Source organism: Scyliorhinus canicula, chromosome 13 (genome assembly GCF_902713615.1).
Source record: "Scyliorhinus canicula chromosome 13, sScyCan1.1, whole genome shotgun sequence".
Lineage (NCBI taxonomy): Eukaryota > Metazoa > Chordata > Chondrichthyes > Carcharhiniformes > Scyliorhinidae > Scyliorhinus > Scyliorhinus canicula.
In genome coordinates this window covers 22,741,377-22,764,754 of record NC_052158.1, presented here as the reverse complement: position 1 = coordinate 22,764,754, position 23,378 = coordinate 22,741,377, and the positions used below count along the sequence as shown (strand labels likewise).

General features: G+C 49.0%; 1 protein-coding gene across 1 annotated transcript in view; it reads right to left on the bottom strand.

Moving 5' to 3' along the window:
* LOC119976524 (golgin subfamily A member 4-like) overlaps positions 1–23,378 on the bottom strand; it is a 1,176,663-nt gene that overhangs the window by 628,133 nt on the left and 525,152 nt on the right. The window contains exons 79-83 of the mRNA XM_038817077.1: positions 21,020–21,055; positions 12,865–12,882; positions 9,984–10,001; positions 1,633–1,647; positions 835–870 (exon numbers count right to left, since the gene is read on the bottom strand). Coding sequence (XP_038673005.1) covers positions 835–870; positions 1,633–1,647; positions 9,984–10,001; positions 12,865–12,882; positions 21,020–21,055 — 123 coding nt within the window. The remainder of the gene's footprint in view (positions 1–834; positions 871–1,632; positions 1,648–9,983; positions 10,002–12,864; positions 12,883–21,019; positions 21,056–23,378) is intronic.

The window sequence follows — 23,378 nt, the reverse complement described above, 5'->3', positions numbered from 1 at the left end:
TAAACTTTCAAGTCTCTCTTTATTTGTCTTATGTACTGCATGTGTAATTTTCAGCATAGACCTTGGGATATTTTATAAGTTTAAATTTTCTTCCAACGCTCTTTAATTGTTTTTCAGGCTTCTGATCAGATATGAAAGTAGGTACGATATTGACTCTTCTGAGGTACTTCTTGTGTCATAAGCATGAGCTTTATTTTCTTCGCCCATATTTCAACTTCACGAAAGTACTTTTGGCTGACTCTACAAGCCTTGTGCCCATTTCCTGAAATATGTGTTCTTTTTTTCATCGAATTCATTCCTTCTGGCGACCATACTGCATCATAAACAATCCACATTCCCAGTTTATGAATTTTAATTGACATATATCCTGCAGGGCTCTTCAGCTTCTGTAAGTGGCGCCGTGTCCTTAATGGCTAGATGATTCCATACAGAAAGGCCGCAAAACTATTAACTGGGATACCAATGCATAGTGGAAATAACAGCTAACCATGGACATACACATCGACACAGAATTTACAGTTCAGATGTTTCCGTTTCTGAATTAATCAGAAACCCTGAATAATAGTGAACTCCACAAGCTAGCTATCAGAAGCTTAACATGAATTCGGGAATACACATTCTAAACCGAAAAGACTATAGATTGTTTCCCAACATACAATTGCTTATTCAAGCCGACTATTTCGATCAGAATGTTTTTGTCCTTTCCGACACAACCCTATCTGGTATGTTGTCAATTTAGTTTGTTATTGCCTCTGTGCTCCTGCTTTTAGGCACATTTATTATATTCACTGTCTTATACACATGTTATTTTTGCTGTTTTACTTATCTCCGTACCAGCTCTCTGTAGGTCTTTTCTCAAGCGATCTAATTCTGAAAGAAGAAATTATATAACGTATGTTAAAAACTAATATTTGACTGTACCAGATGTTAAGTAAGAAATTATGTTCAATTGAAATGATATTTTCGGATGGTTAGTTTTGATCTACTTTCCTGTTCGCCACAACATTGAAGACAATACGAATGCGTCAAACATTTGAATCGTTTTCATGGTGTACATGGAATCAAATAATGAATCTAATAATATTGACTGAAAAGGTCCTTGAAAAGCGCACTGAATCGCTTACTTGGCTTCACTCGAGCATAAGCAAAAATTATGTAACGAGTATATTCACACAATCACGAAACATACTTTACATCGAGTTTTAAAGTTAAAGTCTAATACCTATGATAATGACGTGGTAAGTTATTCAAATTTACTTTCCGTTCACTTGTGTAGTCTACCGAGAGTAATGTCAACTGAATGCTGCAGTTAAGCCATTTTGAACTATTTGTCGGTGCTGTCAATTAATTTATTTTGTACGAAATGCAGGCTAATATTTGTGGAATACCTTTTATTTCTGTAATTAATTAAGGACTGTTAAGGCATGTTTTAAATTTGTGTACTGTGTAGATATATATACATATATTTATACCTACATACATATCAGAGATGTGCGTATTTGAGTGTCCTTGAGATAGCAGCTATGCTAGAATAAACACGGGGATACATTATTTTCTGCGTTTTGTTGAACTATTGAGAGCCAGTTGCTATAGGAACTGGTAAAATATTAATCATTCAATAAGTAACATTACCGGCACTGTCAGCTCCTTTAGTTCAATTCAAGAAAAGGCGCAAGAAGATAAAACAACATGAACAAAAATTAATACTGTAACAGTAGTCACATATTTCACTGTTTATCAGAGTCTTGAATGCTTTTGTAAATATTTTTTTATTCGATAATAACAGTCGTTAATAGTAAAAACAATCACAAATGGTTTGACAAAATCCCATACTGCGGCATTCCATCAATTTCAAAAACTATAATTGTACATTCATTTCTGTCAAACCCGTCTTCGTCCGTATCGTCTGTGAAGTGTTTCGGACAAACGTCAGAAAATGACAGTAGAATTGATCCCTCATTGTACCGGTTAAGTCTTTCAGCTCTTTGACAATATGCTTCGTTTTAAAATCCGTCACCTCTCAACTCATGTGTGTCTATCCCATCAATTTAGCATTCAGATATGTTTTCGCTGCTGCTTCATCAAAATGAATTATCTACCGACTACCGTTAAACGGCCTGTTTAATAAATAACTTCTACAAGGATAGATTTGTCTGGATTGTGTCAAATTAAATGTATCTCCAGGCAGATCATGAGGTTTACAATTGAGGATCGCTTAGAAATTTCTAGCAATCCAATTGTCTCTACGAGACACAAAAATGCTGCAGTCGATATAATCGAAAATATGTTTCTAAATGCAGTAAATGCAAGTTAATATAATTTTCTGTCAAAATATAAAGAAAAAGAGGAAAACTACCTCTGTTTCTTCTGGAGCTTTTTAAAACCACGAAATAAAAGTAATGTGGGGAATGAAGACCCACGTACAAGTGCGGACACAGTCATTAATATTAAAAGTCAATAATTTAACGTGGGATCAAAACTTTCAAAAATAAGTTTGATAATGTGACTTTAAAAAAATGATCAAAGTTAGAAATAATTCATAAAACGTGCAAAACTGATTAATATTTCACCGTTTGCATAGAAAAGAGAATATTGTTCAAGGGCTGTTTTTTGGGACAGGTGGAAGTAATCGGTTGTAAAGGGAAAGCAAAGAGGACAAATGTTTTTCTTGAAAATTCCTAATGAGCAAAAGTGGCGTTTGCTGGATGCAAAATCAACATTTTCAGATCACACAAAACTTTAAAATATTGCGAATTGTCAGACGGATGGCCATAGAGTTCAAGAAATTCCAGTCTAACTGGACAATTGTCCAACAACTGGCAAATAAAAAACATTGCAGAAAAATCTGAAGTGATATATTTCGACAGAATAAAGGGCAAAGAATGTGATTCTAAATGAACCGCAGGCCCAGGAGGATTTCTTTGTTTGAGTGACCCAGTCGCTGAATGAGAAAATAATTGACACCTCTGTTAATGGCTTCTTACAGTTGGAATTTAAAAAACAAATACAACAAGAAACGCAGGTGTACAGACGCCAAAATGTGAATGCAGCATGTCGCTTCAATGGGAATACAGCATGCATCAGTCGATATTAAAGTTCGGCTTTGAAAAAAAGTATGGTGTGTTAAAACTGAGAACGACTGACAACCGCTCGAGAATAAGCAGAAAAGATGTTTCAACTTTGTGAAACTTCAAAAAGCATTTCTGAGGAGATGGTTACTCATGACACATTGCTAGCTTTGAATGTCATTATCTGAGGAGGGGACGATTAGCAATATTGGCTATCGGGGCAGAGGATTGGAATATGGTTGTGAAAGTATTTGAGATAAAATTGTTGAGAGAGCTATTTTGGGTCATAATCACGGGATAAACACAGGAAACGTATGAAAAAAAGAAATATGAAGTGTTGAAATGTGGAGTGTTAGGCAAGGGCAGAAGTTCACATCGAGATATTTCGAATGTTGGACTCGGGAATGGATTAAAAGCGGCAGGATTAATTTAAAGATTGCTTTCAACTTCGCTACGAAACACACAGAAGACTATCGGACGTTTTCAAAGGGTTGAACCTGAGAAGGCGAGGACAACGCATTCTAAAAAGAGGTGTTGGTCATTGATATGTAAGAGAAACTCTGGTTATTTTTCCAACCCAGAATTGTTCTTGAGTGGCGGGAGATGTTGTTGTGGTCCAAGCTTTTTTTGTAAAGAATGCGTGGGACACTAGGGCGCGATTCTCCGCACTCACGATGAGGCGGAGAATAGCGGGCGGCTCAGATTTTTACGGGGGGGAGATGGAGGGAGGAGTGGGGGAGACTGAGGGGGGAGTGGAGGAGATGGAGGGGGGGAGTGGGGGTGACTGAGGGGGGAGTGGGGAGATGGAGGGGGAGTGGGGAAGATGGAGGGGGGAGTGGGCGAGACTGAGGGGGGAGTGGGGGAGATGGAGGGAGGAGTGGGGGAGACTGAGGGGGGGAGTGGGGAGATGGAGGGGGGAGTGGGGATATGGAGTGAGGAGTGGGGGAGACTGAGGGGGGGTGGGGGAGATGGGGGGGGTGGGGGACTTGGAGGGAGGAGTGGGGGAGTGGGGAGATGGAGGGGGGAGTGGGGGAGATGGAGGGGGTGGGGAAGATGGAGTGGGGTGGGGAGATGGAGGGTGGAGTGGGGGAGACTGAGGGGGGAGTGGGGGAGATGGAGGGAGGAGTGGGGGTGACTGAGGGGGGGAGTGGGGGAGACTGAGGGGGTGAGTGGGGAGATGGAGGGGGGAGTGGAGGAGATGGAGGGGGGAGTGGGGGAGACTGAGGGGGGAGTGGGGGAGATGGATGGAGGAGTGGGGGGACTGAGGGGGTAGTGGGGGAGATGGAGGGGGGAGTGGGGGAGATGGAGGGGTGAGTGGGGGAGACTGAGGGGGGAGTGGGGGAGATGGAGGGAGGAGTGGGGGAGACTGAGGGGGGGAGTGGAGGAGATGGAGGAGGGAGTGGGGGAGATGGAGTGAGGAGTGGGGGAGACTGAGGGGGGTTGGGGAGATGGATGGGGGCGGGGGAGATGGAGGGAGGAGTGGGGGAGACTGAGGGGGGAGTGGGGAGATGGAGGGGGGAGTGGGGGAGATGGAGGGGGGAGTGGGTAAGATGGAGGGGGTGGGGAGATGGAGGGGGGTGGAGGAGACTGAGGGGGGAGTGGGGGTGGAGGCAGGAGTGGGGGAGACTGAGGGGTGAGTGGGGGAGATGGAGAGGGGACTGGGGGAGATGGAGGGGGGAGTGGGGGAGACTGAGGGGGGAGTGGGGGGTAGGGAGAGAGTGAGCGAGTGACCCGTCCATCCCCAGTTACAAAATGTCTGCCACCATGCCATGGCGTGCCGGTCACGAGGACACGGCCGCTGGTTGCCCAGTGGCTTCCGGACACAGGCCACTGACGCACCAGTGATGAGGACGTAGTTAGCTGCAAGTTGGATGCAGAAAGTGACCAGGGGTTAGGCTGCCCGCATGTCAGCTGCGCGTCCAGGTCACTGGGACACACCGGTATCCCGTGGCTGGCGGCTGTCGAGTTGTCGATTAACCTCCGTCTAACATGTCCCGTTTCTCTGCCTCCACCACCCTTCTGTAGGTTAGCACAATGTCTATGAACAGAACGGCTATGATCTGCGCAGTGGTTGGGGTCGCTGCACTGCATTTGGCGATGCAGCAGCATCCACACCCACAACCCGCAGTGGATGCAGGGCCAGCCGCAGCAGCAGAGGGATGGGCCAAGGAGTTGCCAGTCGTCGAGCAGCATGTTTTTGGAGGAGGAGGAAGAGGAGAGAGTGAGGGTGCAGCCACGGCGCCAGAGGCGACGACCAAGGCCGACGTGTACCGTGTCCGGGTCTCTTTCCTAACAATGACGGACATCACCTGCAGGAGGAGACTCTGGCTGCGTAGGAAGACCGTGATACATATCTGTCACCTCGTGGCGCACCTCGCCCCACGTGGAACGGGGGGAGGACACGCGATCCCGGTTGCCATCAAGGTGACGGTCGCTCTTAACTTCTAGGCTACCGGCTCCTTCCAGTCTCCAAGCGGGGACATCTCCGGGATCTCCCAGTCATCGGTGCACAGGTGCATCCGGGATGTGACCGACGCCCTCTGTGCCATCGCTGACATCTACATCACCTTTCCCGAGGACCAAGCAAGTCAAGACTCACGAGCTCGTGGATTTGCCAGCGTGGCCGGGATACCAAGGGAGCAGGGGGCAATCGATTGTGTTCATGTCCCCATGCGACCGCCTGCAGGGGACAAGGACGTGTTCACAAACAGGAGGGGGACATACTCTATGAATATCCAGGTGGTATGCGATCCCCACAGGAGGATCATGAACGTCTGTGCAAGGTTCCCAGGGAGTGTGCATGAGTCCTACATACTGGCGCAGTCGATCATCCCTGTGATGTTTGAGGGACGTCCCCCCCCAGCTGAGGGGCTGGTTGCTAGGCGACAGGGGTTATCCGCTGAGGTCTTGGCTGATGATGCCTATACGGAGGCCTCAGACCAATGCGGAAACACGATACACCGAGGCCCATGCAGCAACCAGGGGTGTGGTGGAGCGCTGCCTTGGCCTCCTGAAGATGAGATTCAGGTGCCTAGACCGCTCCGGAGGGGCCCCTGCAGTACCAGGCCGACAGGGTCGCTCGCATTGTTGTGGTCTGCTGTGCGCTGCACAAATCGCGATGCAGAGGGGAGATGACCTGCTGCAGGAGGCGGAGGGAGAAGCCAGTAGCAGTGGTGCCAGCACAGAGAAGGAGGAGGAGGAGGTGGAGAGGGAGGAGGAGGAGGAGGAGGAGGAGGAGAGGGAGGAGGCTGGCGGAGTGGTGGGCGCAGCGCAGACACAACCCAAGTGCTGGTGATGTCCAGGAGGCGGCACGACAGACCCGGCGAGGACGGCGGGCACGCGACGCCTTGGTGGCAGCACGGTTCACGCATCGCATGTGACATCCCCGCTGAACACCAAACCACCACCTGCATCGCTAGTCGTGCAGAGGGTCAACACACAACTGCCACCACCACAACCCCACCCCCCCCCCCCCCACACCCCCTCTCAGTGTATACTGCTCCACTTCGACATCACCCTTACCACTGGCTCCAGATGGTATGGCACATCATTGATGGCTGTGTCAGCGGTTGTGATCAGTGCCATGTGGAATGATGACATCCCGCTCTGCGAAGAGCTGTGAGCTCAGAATCGTTAGAGAGATTCCGACCCACGGCAATAGCTGAACCATCCACCTGGGTGGCCGCTGAGTTCGTCATGGACACTCCATCACGTGCCCGCGTGGGCTAGCTGTGGGAGGAGGTGGAGGGAGGGGCAGGGACTGCACACCCGGCACCGAAGTTTCACCGCTCGTCAACACCAGCGACACTCGGTCACCATCACGTTTCCTGTGGCTGTGGAACAATCACACAGTATTACAAGTAAGGTAGAACAGTGCGTTTAATGTTAGCAATAATTTACAGGTGCACTAGCCCCTACAATTAAACTGTGCCCTTCACCCGTGCAAACTTACTCAGTGTCTATCTTAGTTGCCTTACGGGCCCAACCACTACGTCTAAGTGATTCCCCAGATGATACAGCAGGAGTGGAGGAGGACTGCTGCGAATTGCCCCCTTCGACTCGTTTCTCCTTGGCCAAGCGTTTCCTGGGGCGACCCGGCCTTAATGGGCCAGGCTGCTCTGCGGGCGTCTCGGGTGACGTTGTGCCACCCTGCTCTGCCTGCTGCCCACCCGATGCACCAGAGATGGGACGGGGGGAGGCCGAGAATTCCGGGACGTCCCGTGATGGAGTTAATGGGACGGGCCCCGAAACCTCCTCCTCCCTCGGGGAGCCCGGTGGCCCCCGGGCCTCACTTTGGGACAGAGGTGCGAGCGGGGAGGTGCCCCGTCGTGCCCCCGACACCTGGCACACAGTCTCCCCCACTCCCCCCTCAGTCTCCCCCACTCCCCCCCTCCATCTCCTCCACTCCCCCCTCCATCTCCCCCACTCCCCCCTCAGTCTCCCCCACTCCCCCCTCACTCTCCCCGTGGAGCCCCGTCGTGCTCTGCGAAGAGATGTGAGCTCAGAATCGTCAGAGAGTGTCTGACCCATGGCAATAGCTGAACCATCCACCTGGGTGACCGCTGAGTTCGTTATGGACACTCTATTACGTGCCCGCGTGGGCTAGCTGTGGGAGGAGGTGGGGGTAGGGGCAGGGACTGCACACCCGGCACGGAAGTTTCACCGCTCGTCAACCCCAGCGACACTCGGTCACCATCACGATTCCTGTGGCTGTGGAACAATCACACGGTATTACAAGTAAGGTGGAACAGTGCGTTTAATGTTAACAATAATTTACAGGTGCCCTAGCCCCTACAATTAAACTGTGCCCTTCACCAGTGCAAACTTACTCAGTGCCTATCTTAGTTGCCTTACGGACCCAACCACTACGTCTAAGTGATTCCCCAGATGATACAGCAGGAGTGGAGGAGGACTGCTGCGAATTGCCCCCTTCGACTCGTTTCTCCTTGGCCAAGCGTTTCCTGGGGCGACCCGGCCTTGATGGGCCAGGCTGCTCTGCGGGCGTCTCGGGTGACGTTGTGCCACCCTGCTCTGCCTGCTGCCCACCCGATGCACCAGGGATGGGTCGGGGGGAGGCCGAGAATTCCGGGACGTCCCGTGATGGAGTTAATGGGACGGGCCCCGAAACCTCCTCCTCCCTCGGGGAGCCCGGTGGCCCCCGGGCCTCACTTTGGGACAGAGGTGCGAGCGGGGAGGTGCCCCGTCGTGCCCCCGACACCTGGCGATGCCAGTCCTGGAGGCCTGCAATGGTATCGACCAGGATCCGAAGGTTTGCAGACACGGAGTCCAGGGAGTTAGACATTCCCGCCAGGGACTGTGCGACCTCAACCTGTGAGTGCACGACGCCATCCAGCACATGTGTCAGGCGGTTGATGCTCTCGGCGACTGACTGCTGCGACTGGGCCTTGACCTGGTAAGACTGGGCCAAGGCCTGCAGGGCGCCGGCAATGTAGTTTTGCCTCTGGCACATTGCTGCCTGTGAGAGGGCAACCCTGTCCAGGGCCGAGGATGACGCGTGCACATTAACCCCAACGCCTTGCATAACCTGACCCATCGCAGAAACTGTTTCACCTATTGCCTCCACCGCGGATGCCACCCGTGCGGTGTCGGCCCTGGTCTCTGCCATGAGCGGCACCACTCCCTGCTCGTGAACGCGGTTCGACTCCTCTAACAGCGTCTGCAGAGTCTGGAAGACATACCTCATCCCGTCATTGTTTCCCTGGGTTTCTTGAGGCATCGGCTGTGCGGGTGGGTTGAGAAACTCCAGGAACTCGGAAAACGTCTGGGAGCCAGCTGCATGCTGGGCGTGGTCTGGCCTCCGCGAGTCCGGGCCCTCGGTTGCTCCAACCTCCACCTGTTGTACCTGCTCAGCTGTGATCTGCGAACCAGACTGTGACCTAGGAGACTCATCACTAAATAGGCCCACCGGGGTGAGTGTCTGTGGGATGATGGATGGTTTGGGAGATAGCAGTGCCGCAAGCCCGAGGTTGTCGCAATTTAGCACCTCTTCTATGGTGTGGGGACGCTCAGAGTCCGGAGGGTTATCGCTGGCAATTTCTGTGGCTTGTGTATCGCCACCCTCTGGGCGTCCTGCTCCGCAGATTGGGTTGGGGAGGATGGGACTCCCCGCTGATCAGGCACCATCTGTCGTTCGTCCCCAGGTGAGCTGGGGGCAGATGCCTGTGTCCGTCTGAAGCCAGACGGCCCTTGTCGTTCGGCATCACGTCCTAGGGAAGAGAATGAGACGGGTTATTTAGATTTGCTCGGCAGGCCGCTGGACGGTCCCAGTGGGCAGGGTGTGTGAAGGGACAGAGGATGGGGGAGGTGTCCCAGTGGGCAGGGTGTGTGAAGGGACAGAGGAAGGGGGAGGTGTCCAAGTGGGCAGGGTGTGTGAAGGGACAGAGGGTGGGGAGGTGTCCCAGTGGGCAGGGTGTGTGAAGGGACAGAGGATGGGGGCGGTGTCCAAGTGGGCAGGGTGTGTGAAGGGACAGAGGATGGGAGAGGTGTCCCAGTGGGCAGGGTGTGTGAAGGGACAGAGGATGGGGGAGATGTCCAAGTGGGAAGGGTGTGTGAAGGGACAGAGGATGGGGGAGTGGTGGGTGTTTGTCAAGGAGGGTTGTCTCACTTGCTGCACTTCCGCCAACCTCGCATAGCGCGCCTTCCCGGGTACCAGACCCCTCCACAAGGTCCAGTGCCCTCAGCTCAATTTTCGTGAGTCGGAAGAATCGCGCGCTTATAGATTAAATACTTTCAGGCCATGATGCCCCATGAGAGACGAAAAGACAGTGTCAAGGATTTCAAAGGAAATATGACGAAATCGTAGCTACACATCCCATTTGAACTTCTATGTACAATTGTTAGGTAATTTATGACAACTAAATCCACAAAGGAGTGTTATACGTTGTTACATCTTACCCGAGCTTGGTCTGCCGTCTGTGAAATATACGTTACATTAATAACTAATCGCAAATTATTTCCTACATATTCAGTTTTCCCATTTCCCTCCACAAAATACAACAGTTTCAACATGATAGAAAAATTGGAATCGAATTTCCTGTGTATATTTTGGAAAAATGCATTTCAAAGCTCGTGACACATGAGGAATATAAACCAATCTGTTAACCAAAGGAAGGTTATTTATCATAAAACATAGTTTCGTTCTTCGCTTGCATTTTTGGCAAAATGAAAGGTATGTGTCACAGCGATCCTATGGATATGCTCGTGGAGGAAATGCTGTGTCTTTGCATTGGAGCCAAACGGTTCAAATAAACGCCTTGCTTCAGGAACTAACAGTCACACTGTTGCCTTCATATCCTTCCAAAATATGCCAATTCCGGGATGTAATAGCGGGAGAATTTATTGGTCAGCGGCGTGATGGAAATAAAGTTCGAACTAACACTATTAACTGCCATTGCTCCCAAAACAAAATGCATACACACATCACAAAACCATTATTATTGGTGCGGGTGTCAGCTGTCAGCGGTATCGGGAGCAGATTGGCTCTGAGCACATTGCATTTGGTGGACGTTCCCTCTGAAGTTGATTCTCACACGACCTCTGTAGCGGTGTTCGGTAGGCACCGTTCTTAAACCTGTCCTCTGGTAAAATTACTAAAAAAGGTCGCCTGTCTATGAAAATATCCCTTGTCCGTTAATTTATGTTTCTATCCTCCAATGCAGGATACTGGACAGGTGAAGATAAAATGAAAACGTATTTTGAAAGAAAAATATCGATTTGATTGTTTTAACCCGAAACTGTGGCATGAGCATTTTTTACGATCACTCATGCTGAGACCCGATCATCACTTCCAAGGGTTTAGCGACCTAACTGAAAAAATAGGATGATGTTCTAACGCTGATCACGTCATCTGGCAGATGACTTATTTGGCAAATATGTTTCAGCTTCTCATCCGCAGCACATCTTTGCAGACAGGCATGCAGAACATGTGGCCACAGAAAAGAGGGGATGGCAAATTTAACTGTCCTGATTTTCTATCCGTCCGAAATAAGAAAGGCGTTTTCCATTTTATGTTTAAATTTCTCCCAATTCAATGTCTTATATTTCGCCACCCTTATACTTGGAAAATGTTCCTATCCTCTATTGATGACTTGCATAGTAAAGTCGAAGTAAGAAGAAGGGGCAGCACGGTAGCATAGTGGTTAGCACAATTGCTCATCTGCTCCACTGTCCCAGGTTCGATTCCCGGTTTGGCCACTGTCTGTGCGGAGTCTGCACGTTCTCCCGTGTCTGTGGATTTCCTCCGGGTGCTCCGATTTCCTCCCACAGTCCAAAGATATGCAGGTTAGGTGGATTCGCCATGCTAAATTTCCCTCAGTGTCCAATATTGCCCTTAGCGTTGGGAGTGGTTACTGGGATATGGGGATACGGCGGAGGTGTGGGCTTGGGTAGGGCGCTCTTTCCAAGAGTAGATGCAGACTACATGGGCCGAATGGCCTCCTTCTGCACTGTAAATTCTATGATTAAAATAAAACAACTGGTTTAAATTTACACGAGCGCGCGAGAGGTGTTTCTCAACATCCACCCCCTTTAACAGGCACACCAACAATGGCATAAAAGAGAATTCAGGAAAAAACAATAATTTAAATACAAGTTGGTTTCATATGTGTCTAGAGTCCAGAATTCTGGGTTATCTGAACTGTTTCTTCCGAAGTATGTTTGGCGGATTTTCGAATGCTTGTCTTTCAGTGTGGGAACTGCAGGGCAGGAGGAGACACCTCGAGAAGGAATTAGTTTGGAGGCACAGTTTCTGAGGATTCGGGAGTTGACTGGGTGATGAATGTGCCAGATCTTTATGTCGCCATCCTCTGCGTTGTAGACAGCGCAGGCTCGAGCCTGGAAATCTGTCCACTTCACTCGTCAAATTGGACACGTCGGGATGACAGCGGATGTTACCACAGTGCTGATTCGGAGGCAGGCAGTTAATGTGACAACTCGTCTTGTTGAACCCACGATGTGTACTTACAAGGCTGGAAGAAGTGCTTAATCAGAACCTGGATGCATAGCATAGAATTCCCACAGTTCAGAAGGAGGCCGTTCGGCCCATCAAGTCTATATAGTCCTTCTGGAACAGCACCTTAACCTAGGCCCAATCGCCCACCCTATCTTTGTAAAACCGCCGAGGGACAATTTATAATACCCAATCCACCTAACGTGGACACCTTTGGACTGTGGGAGGAAACCAGAGCACACGCATGAAACCCACGCAGACATTCGCCCAAGGCTCGAATCGGAAGGGGATCCCTGGCACAGTGAGGCAGAAGTGCTAACCACTGTGCTACTCTACCGCCCACCGTTCATTTTTTCATTGCTGCCACTGGTATCAAGTTAAAACACTATCACTCTCCTCGTTGAACCCCTTGTGTTATGTCAATCCATGGGGTGAGATCGCAGCACGGTGGTGCAGTGGATTAGCTTTGCTGCCTCACGGCGCAGAAGTCCCAGGTTCGATCAATGCCCTGGGTCACTACCCGTTTGGAGTTTGCACATTCTCCCCCTGTTTTCGTGGGTTTTGCCCCCACAACCCAAAAGGATGTGCAGGGTAGGTGGATTGGCCACGCTAAATTGCCCCTAATTGGAAAAAAATAATTGGGTATTCTAAATTTAAAAAAGAAACATTAGGTGAAAGTAGAAACGAATAAGGCAGTGTCAAGGATTTCAAAGGAAATAACAAGAGTAAATCGTAGGTACGGATCCCAGTTTAACTTCTATGTCCAGTTGTTGGGACATCTTTGGTAATTAAATCCACAACGGAGTGTTCTACGTTATTGCATCTTACCTGAACTTGGTCTGCCATCTGTGAAATGTACGTTAAATGGATAACTAATCACAAATTATTTTCCACCATTTCAGATTTCCCATATTCCCGCAGAAAAAATAAATAGTTTCAACATGAGAGAAAAATTGAAATCCAAATTTGCGAACTATAGTTTAGAACTAATGTATTTCCAAACTCGTGACACGGGAAAAATAAATCTAGCTTTTAATCAAAGGAAGGTTGTTTAAAATAAATTGTGGTTTCTGTCTTCCATATCAGGTTTGGCAAAACAAACTATGCTTTCCAGCCGTCCTGTGCAAGCTCTTGTGGTGCAAATGTCGTTTATTTTCATTGGAGCCTAAAGGTTAGCATACACGTCTCTCTCCAGAAACCGACAGCTAAACAATTGCCTTTAAACCTTGCCAATATATGTAAATGCCACGAAGTAATTGGGGGACAGTTTGTTGGTCAACCACCTGATAGAAAAAAGTTCGAACTGCCAATATTATCTCATTGCTCCAGAAGCACAATGCAGACAAACGTCACATAACCATTATTATTGATGTGGGTGTCAGTTGCCTGTCAGATAGTGTGGAGCAGATTGGAAAAATGCATTCGGTAAAAGTTGATTTGCGCACGTCCTCCGTAGCCGTGTTAGGAAGTTCCAGTTCTTCAACCTGCACACTGGTAGAGAACTGAAAAAGCTGGTCTGGCTATCAAAATGTCCCTTGTACATTAATTCATGTTTCAAAACATCAATGCAAGATACTGGACTGTTCAATGTCAGATCAAAAAGCATTTTGTAGAAAATAACGATTAGTTTGTTCTAATCCTAAACTGTGACATGACCATTTTGAACGATCACTGATAATGAGAATCTAACACCACTTCCAAGGGTTTAGCGCCCTAACTGAAAAAAAGAGGATTACGCTGCAGCTCTGATCACGTCACTTGGCAATTCACTAATTTGGTAAATATATTTCAGCTTCTGGTCAGCAATACGTGCTCCACAGAAAGGCATTCATGCGGTCACAGTCAAGAGGGGATGACAAATTCCACTGTCCTACTTTTTTCCACTCTGTACCCGTCCGTAAATGGAAAGATGTTTTTCAGTTTATGCTCTAATTTGTTCCTAATGAATGTCTTATATTTCGCCAGGCCTAAATTTAGAACTGTTCCAATCCTCTATTGGTGACTTGCACAGCCGCGTCGAGATAAGATAAAATAAAATGACTGTTCAATATTTGCACAGGCGCCGAAGAGTTGTTTCGCAACATCCACCGCGTTTGACACTCACACCGACAAGGAAAAAGGAAGATTGTTAAGGAAACGACAATAATTTAAATGCAAATTGGTTTTATATGTGTCTAGAATCCAGAATTATGAGTTAACTGGAATGTTCCGGGCGATGCATGGTTGGCGGATTTTCGAATGCTTTGTCTTTCAGGAGTGATAACTGCATGACAGTAAATGGCACATAAAGAAGGAAACAGTTTGGAGGCATCATTTTAGAGGTTTCAGCCGTTTTCAGGGTGATGGATGTTCCAGGCCTTTATGTCGCCATCTGCTGGATGGAAGAAGGCGCATGCTCTCGCTTGGAGTTCTATCCACTTAACTCGTCAAACTGGACCTGCCCGGATTCCAATGGATGTTATCACAGTGATGGGTTTTGGGACAGACAGTTAATGTGACAACTCGTCTTCTTGGACACGAGGTGTGTATCTACAAAGCTGGAAGACGTGCTTAATCAGAATCTGGACTGAAGAATAGAATCCCTACAATGCCGAAGGAGACCACTCGGCCTAACTAGTCTACACAGGCCATCTAGAACTGCATCTTAAGGTTATAGCTAGTCGTTGGGGAGGGGGGCTGGTTGCCTCCTGATCCGGCTGATAACGTGGAAAGTAAGAGGCCTGAATGGGCCGGTCAAGCGGGCCCGCATGCTCGAGCACCTGAAGGGGCTCAAAGCAGATGTGGTCATGCTTCAGGAAATGCATCTACGGGCGGCAGATCAGGTAATGCTAAGGAAAGGGTGGGTGGGAGATGTGTCCCATTCGGGGCTGGATGCAAAAATCGGGGGTGGCGATCTTGGTGGGGAAGCGGGTGTCGTTTGAGGCGCTGAGCGTTGCTGCAAACAACGGAGGTAGGTATGTGATGGTGAGTGGTAAGCTGCAAGAGGTGCGGGTGGTCCTGGTGAATGTATACGCCCCGAATTGGGATAATGAGGGGTTTATGCCGCACATGCTGGGCCGGATCCCAGATTTAGAGACAGGGGGCTTTATACTGGGTGGGGACTTTAACACGGTGCTGGGACCGGCATTAGATCGCTCTAGGTCTAGGCCGGGTAGGAGGCCGGCGGCGGCCAAGGTGCTGAGGGTGTTAATGGACCAGATGGGGGGGCAGATCCGTGCACGTTTGCGAGGCGGGGGGGGGGGGGGGGCAGTGAATTTTCATTCTTCTCCCACGTTCATAAAGCCTACTCTGGGATTTACTTTTTTGTAATGAGCCAGGTGCTGATTCCGAGGGTAGAGGACACGGAGTACTCGGCGATATTCATCTCTGACCATGCCTCACATTTGGTGGACGTCGTGCACGGGCAGGAAAGGGACCAGCGCCCGCTGTGGCGTTTGGAGGTAGGGCTGTTGGCGGACGAAGAGGTTAGCGGGCGGTTCCGGGGGTGCATAGAGAGGTACTTGGAGACCAACAATAACGGGGAGCTGCAAGTAGGGGTGGTTTTGGGAGGCGTTGAAGGCGGTGGTCAGGAGAGAGCTGCTCTCCGTCAGGGCCCATAAAGTAGGGAAGGAGAGGAGAGAGGGAGAGGCTGGTGGGGTGACGGTCATGATAGATAGGAGGTACTCAGCGACCTCTGAAGAGGGGCGTCTCAGGGAGCAGCGCAGCCTTCAGGCCGAGTTTGACTTGTTGACCACCAGGAAGGCGGAGGTACAGAGGAGGAAGGCGCTAGGGGCGGTGTATGAGTATGGCGAGAAGGCCAGCAGGACGTTGGCACATCAGCTTAGGAAGCGGGAGGCAGTGAGGGAGATTGGGGGAGTGTGGGAAGGAGGGGGGAGCATGGTGCATAATGCGACGGAGATTAATCAGGTCTTCAGGGACTTCTATGAAGGACTATCGCTCTGAGCCCCCATCGGAGGAGGAAGGGATGGGTCTTTTTTGGACAGGCTAAGGTTCCCGGGGGTAGAGGAGGAGCGGGTGGCGGAGCTGAGGGCAACCGTTGGGTTGAAGGAACTGGTTAAGGGACTAGGGAGCATGCAGGCGGGGAAGACACCGGGGCCAGATAGGTTCCCGGTGGAATTCTGCAGGAAATATGTGGACTAGTTGGACCCGCTGCTGGTTCGGACTTTCAATGTGGCAAAGGAAGGGTGGTCCTGCCCCCAACACTGTCTAGGGCACTGATCTCCCTGATCTTGAACCGAATCAAGGACCCTTTGCAGTGCGGGTCATATAAGCCGATTTTGCTCCTCAATATAGATGCAAAACTGGTGGCAAAGATATTGGCCACGAGGACCGAGGACTCTGTCCCCGGCATTATACACGATGATCAGACGCGTTTTGTGAAAGGGAGGCAGCTGAATACCAATTTACGTATGCTCCTAAATGTAATTTTTAATGCCGGTGGTGGAGGGGGAGGCGGAGCTAGTTGTAGCTATGGATGTAGCGAAGGCCTTCAATAGGGTGGAGTTGGGCAACCTGTGGGAGGTGTTGAGGAGGTTTGCGTTTGGGGAAGGGTTCGTCAGCTGAGAGGCTGCTGTACGAGGCCCCGGTGACGTGTATGGCTACAGACAGGCGGAGTTCAGAATATTTTCGGCTATACCGAGGAACGAGGCAGGGATGCTCCTTATCCACCAACCCCCCCCCCCCCTGCTCATTGCACTGGCGATAAAGCCCCTAGCCAAGGACTTGAGGGAGGCTAGGAAGTGGAGGGGTTTGGTGCGTGGGGAGGGGGGGGGAGGAACACCGGGTATCATTGTATGCCGACGATCTGCTATTGCATGTTGCGGACTCGGTGGGGTGAATGCCGGAGGTGTTGAGGATCCTCAGGGAGTTTGGGGATTTCTCCGGGTATAAACTTAACATGGGGAGTTAAACATGAGCTTCTGTGGTGCACCCGGGAGACCAGGAGAGGGGGATTCGTGATCTTTCGCTAAAAAGGGCACAGGTGAGTTTTTGTATCTAGAGCTGCAGGTGGATAGAAACTGCGGGGCCCTGCACAAGCATATCTTGACGAGGCTGGTGGAACAGATGGAGGAGGAGTTCAAAAGTTGGGATATGCTGCCGCTCTCCATGGCGCGTAGGGTACAGTCCATTCAAATGACTCTGCTCCCCAGGTTTCTGTTTTCGTTTCAGTGCTCCCCATCCTGATCCCTAAGGCGTTTTGTAACCGGGTTAATAGGAGTATCATGGGGTTTGTGTGGGCTAAGAAGACCCCGTGGGTGAGAAGGGTGTTTTTGGAGCGGAGTAGGGACGGAGGGACGGGGGTGGCTGGCATTACGTAACCTCTGCAGGCATTATTGGGCTGCCAACGTGGCGATGGTACGCAAGTGGGTAATCGAGGGCGAGGGGACAGCTTGGAAGAAGTTGGAGATGGCGTACTGTGTGGGCACGAGCCTTGGGGCGCTGGCGACGGCACCGCTGCAGCTCCCGCCGATGATGTACACTACGAGTCCGGTGGTGGCGGCGACCCTTAAAACCTGGGGGCAATGGAGACGTCACAGGGGGGATGTGGGGGCCTCGTTGTGGTCCCCGATACGTAAGAACCATCGGTTTCCCCTTGGAAAACGGATGAGGGGTTCGGGAGCTGGTACAGGGTGGGTATTCGGAGGGTTGGGGACCTGTTCACCGACGGGAGGTTTGCGAGCCTTAGGGAACTGGAGGAGAATTTCGGGCTCCCACCCGGAAACGCCTTCCGTAATATGCAGGTTAGGGAGTTTGTTACACATCAGGTGGTGGAGTTCCTGCTGCTGCCGGAGATCAAGGGTCAGGATAGGATGTTGTCGGGGGTGTGGGAGAGGGTAGGATTTCGTCAATTTACCAGTTGATACAGGAGGTGGAGGCCTCGGTGGACGAGTTATAATGTACGTGGGAAGAGGAACAAGGGGAGGAGATCGATGAAGATACGGGGTCGACTGCCTTCTGCCTCTTGCGCCAGGCTTAGCCTGCTACAATTCAAGGTACTGCACAAGACTCAGAAAGGCTGAGCCGGTTGTTTGGGAGTGAGGATCGGTGTGTGAGATGTTCGGGTTTCTGAAAACCATACCACATGTTCTGGGCATGCCCAGCGGTAGAGGAGTTCTGGAGGGGTGTAGCGAGGATGCTATCAAAGGTGGTGAACTGCAGGGTTACGCCAAGTTGGGGTCTTGCAATATTTGGGGTGTCAGAAGAGCCGGGAGTGCAGGAGGCGAAAGAAGCCGATATTCTGGCCTTTGCGTGCCTGGTAGCCCGGTGAAGGATTCTGCTTCAGTGGAAGGATGCGAGGACCCCAAGCACAGAAGCTTAGATTAATGACATGGCAGGGTTTATTAAATTGGAGAAGATGACATTTGCCTTAAGGGGATCTGTGCAGGCGTTCTTCAGGCGGTGACATTCGTTCCTAGGCTTCCTGGCGGAGCGTTGGAAGATGGTCAGTTGCAGCAGCAACCCGGGGGGCTGGTGCGGTTGGGGGGAGAGAAGGGTTTGCCTATGCTTGGTTGGGGATCAATTATTGTTTAGTGATTATTGTTCATTGTACATTGCATTGTTTAGTTGATTATTTATTTTCGCTGTTTTCATTGCTCTATTCAGGGGTGGGGTGGGGGGGGTTATTTTTTCTTCAGTTTCTATTTTTCTTTTCTGTTATGTATGATGTACAAATGTCGAATAAAAATATTTACAAAATAAAAGAAGTGCACCTTAACCTAGGCCCAATCCACCACCCTATCATTTTAATCAAACCGAGGGACAACACCGTCGGACTATGAGAAGTAACCGGAGCACCCGGTGGAAACCCATCGCCCAAGGTTGGAATGGATCCCGGGTACCTGGGGCTGTCAGGCAGCAGTGCTAGCCATTCGGCTACCGTGTCGTACCCCCCCCCCCCACCCCACTCCTTTTATTTTTGGAACCACTGGTATCTGATGAAAAACTGCCTCTGTCTTTGTTGAAGCTTTGGTGTTTGGACTGAAACGTTTTATTTATTAGCAATATTATGGGAAATTCCACCTTGTGTCAATCTTCTTCTGTCTGTAGTTAACTGGAAGCGAGTCATCGTATACTTGGCTTTCGTTAAATTGAAATTTTTTCAAGGCAGCAGGTGGTTGGCGGAACCATTTTGTGGGGTTGTCGTTCAGCAATTTTCAATATTATACATCATTTCTGGACCGCGACAGTGCCATCAAGTATGCGTATTACTCCTCTCGTAAGTCTACCACAATGAAGACCCTATTAGCTCAATTATATGTGCTGTGTGTCTATTTTACTGAACATAATTCCATGGATGCTGCCTGGTTTAACCAGGATGCTGCCTGGTTTGCAGGATAGGCCCTGTGAGGAAAGATTGATGGAGCTAGTGCTTTTCCCTTTGTAGCGGAGGAGGATGTGAGGCGACATACTAGAGGTTTAAGATGATGAGGGGGATAGATAGAGTGCACGTTCAGAGACTATTTCCTCGGGTGGATGTAGCTGTTACAAGAGGGCATAACGTTAAGGTTTAGGGTGGGATATATAGGAAAGATGTGCGAGGTAGGTTCTTTAATGGGAGAGTTGTGAGGGTGTGGAATGGACTGCTTGATGTGATAATGGTGTCGGACACTTTAGGAACGTTGAACCGGTTATAGAATAGGCATATGGAGCACACCAGAATGACAGGGAGTGGGATAGCTTGATCTTGGTTTCGGACAATGCTCGACACATCGAGGGTCGAAGGGCCTGTTTTGTGCTGTCTTGTTCCATGTTCTATGTTCTACAATAATGTTTCACATGGTGTTGCCAGTTAAGTTGGTTGCTCTGCAACTTTACCGCAGCATATCAACTTTCTATTAATCTTTGCCAATTTTCTTGGCATAATTTGATTGCTCAATTGTGATTACTGCGAAACTGGCAGATACCTTTGTTGAGAGGTTGGGTCAGGCAACTAAACTGCCCATCAATTACATATTGAAGCGATCCAATAACCAAGTTGATAGAAGTTATTGTGACGTAGTGGCAGCGTCCATGACTTTGGTGCAGAGGTTCAGGCTCAAGTTGCACTCCAAAAGTTGACAGCCATCTGCCCTAAACATCTGACAGAAGAGTCATTATCAGCCTTTAAATCCGCCCGGTGCGGCTGATAGCATCTGGTAAACAACGGAAGAAATTTCGGTCCTGTCATACTGTGGAAACTAACGGCAAACATGGACAGTGATAGCCAGGAAAAAACATGAATCAATCCAATGACTGACCATTTCTCATCTTAGCTGGATGGGCATGGGAAATGCCTTTGTTATGCGCCATCGCGAAAGGTGCCCAGAGGTTCAGCTTTAGCTTCAGGGTTCATGCCTGTGTATTTTACTGGTGGACTTACTGTACTTGCATTTGATGTGCAGATATAATATATTAGCAGTATCATTTACTTATCTGTTAACTGATGCAGTATTATCGAAAAACAATGTTGAACGGGCTCCATCACAACACCCACGGGCACATCATCAACCCCAACCCCATCCCCGATACTGCTCTCCACAACACGTGTGTTGTACTCATTGGGTCAGATCAAAAAAAACTCGGAACTGATCAAAATACATTAATGTTGGACTCCTACTCCTAATAACGAACTCCTACGCAACGTTCTGATGTTCGAGTGATTCTAAACGTTTGCCCACAACGTTTAATTAACCGGGAATGTACTATATATTTTTTAATTTAAAAAAAATAATAATTTAGCGAACCCAATTATTTTTTTCCAATTAAGGAGCAATTTAGCTTGGCCAATCCACCTAACCAGCATATCTTTTGTTTTGTGGGGGTAAAACCCACGCACGCACGGGCAGACTGTGCAAACTCCACACAGACAGTAACCCAGGGCCGGGATTCGAACCCTAGTCCTCAGCGCCGTAGGCAGCAATGCTACCACTGTGCCACCGTGCTGCCGTGGGATTATGCTATATTGACATTTTAATAAGATATCTTCACTGATGTATTGCCTTACCACCATTAGCGATCTTTAATTTTAAAATTTCAATTTCTGAAGGGACACAAATGGTCAGAATGTTATTGCATTTTAATTGAAGTGTATTACCGTATAATATAAAGGATATACAAGGCAAATCAAGAGAACGAGACAAGAAGTGCAGTAATATTCTATCATTCCCCTACAAAACAGGTGTGTTGTCCTCAGGTACCCGGGTCAAGATGTCTTGGTGTGCTTCCAGGGCATTCTGGAGTGGGATGGTGAACTGCCAGTGGTCGTGGGGTAACATCGGTGCCAATTACATAGGGTAAAAGGGGATGAGGCCCTGCAAGAAGAATATTGGAAGTTAGGAAGAATGTTGAGACGTGGGAATTCAAAGGTCGTGACCTCAGGATTACCTCCAGTGCTACGCGATATTCAGATTAGAAATTGTTGGATGTATGGCATGAAAACGTCGCTGAAGAGATGGTGTGAGGGGGAGGGCCTCATATTCCTAAGACACGGGACCAATTTTGGGGGCGATGGGACTTGTACAAATTGGAAAGGTCACACAGGACTGGACCGGGACTGATGCCTGTGGGCGGGGGTTGAATTGCCACACAGTTTGAAGAGGTTTAAACTATTATCTTGGGGGTGGGAATCTAGGTAAGGATTCAGAGCAGGGGTTAAACAGAACAATAGGAAAATACGAAAGAAGACTATGAACAGTTATAGGCAGAGAAATCAAGGGCCTGTTTCCAATAATGAAACTGTAAAAACTAGTAGCGACGGGACAAGGAATGTTAAAAAGCCCAGAGTTAAGTTTTGTACCTGAATGCACAAATAATTCGAAAGAAAATGGAATTGTTAGTTGCGCAGATTGGTGTAAAGGGAAATGATACAGTTGGGATTATAGAGACATAGCTTCAACGTGGCCAACGACCGGAACTAAACATTGAGGGATATTCAGCTTTTAGGAAGGTCAGCCAGAAAGTTGGTGGAGTTGCACTGTTGATTAAATAAGATATGGATACAATATTGAGGGAAGATATTAGTAGAGACGATGTGGAATCTTTCTGGTTCCAGTTAGGAAACATCAGTGAGCACTCCCAATGAGGCAAAGAAGACAAATCCAGAGTGAGACACATCGAAGACTGCGTTTGGGGAGCTGGGAATTTGGAGCTAGGTGGGAATTCGTGGCTGGGTGGGAGGAGGTGATGTTTATGCCTCGATTTGTTACACACAAATTTCCAGTGAGTCGGCTTGCTCTGCTTCAGGTGACTACAAGTGAGAGAGCGCATTGTTGAGTCGCAGATAAGACACGTTTCTTTCATATCGGGATCGGAGCTGAGTAAGAGAAATAGATCTGCAGATAGGGAAGGCAATGGTACACTGTGTCTGTGCCTGTGTCTCTCGCTGTATATTCAAATTGTGTGTGTGTGGTGGGGAGGGGGGGCGGGAGAAAACAGAGACGTAACGTCACCATAAAGCTGTCACCTGATTGGCTGGGAGGGAATCACGGTTAAATTAGAAAAAAACATTGAAAAATATCAAACTAATTAATTAACTATGCAGCGGAGTAAGTAAACCCGAGGGCAGAGATTAGCATTGAACATGTAATTATGCGGTAAAAAATTATAGCGCCTGGGACCATATAGTTAACTGTAGCTCAATCTAATAACAATTTAAGTTTTTTATTTCAAATTAATTCACTGGTGCTTAGATGCTACTCAACGGGGTGCAGTGTTCGAACTGTGAGATGTGGGAGATCCATGATGCTGCCTGCATTCCGGTCGACTGTGTCTCCAGGAGGTACAACCAATCGCAGCTGTTCACAGACCGCGTACTTCAGTTGGATACACTTAAAAGCATGCAGGTGACGTAAAGCGTCAGAGATAGGAGGTGCTCACACAGAAGGTTCAGGCAGACAGATGGGTCACAACTAGGAAAGGCAGGCAGTCGGTGCTGGAATTTCCTGCTGCTGTCCCCCTCTTGAACAAATATATCGTTTTTGATACTGTTGGGGGATAGCCGGTCGGGGGATAGCAACAACAGCGAGAATAGTGGCGCCATAACTGCGGCTGTTGCTCGGCAAGGCAGAGCATAGAGCAGGAGACCGATAGATAAAGCGGGCTCTCTAGTAAGGGGCACAGGAAGTCACTTCTCTGGACGTAATAAAGTCTCCCGAATGGTATGTTGCCTCCCTTCTGAAAGAGTCAAGGACGTCTCTACACCAACACAGTACATCTTGAAGTATGAGGGCGAACATTTATAGGCCGTAGTACACATAGGTACTGACGATATAGCAGCAAGGTCAATGAGGTCCTCCAGAAGGCGTTCACGAGATACGCAGTAAGCCAGAACACAGCACCTCTCGGGTTGCATTGTCAGGATCACT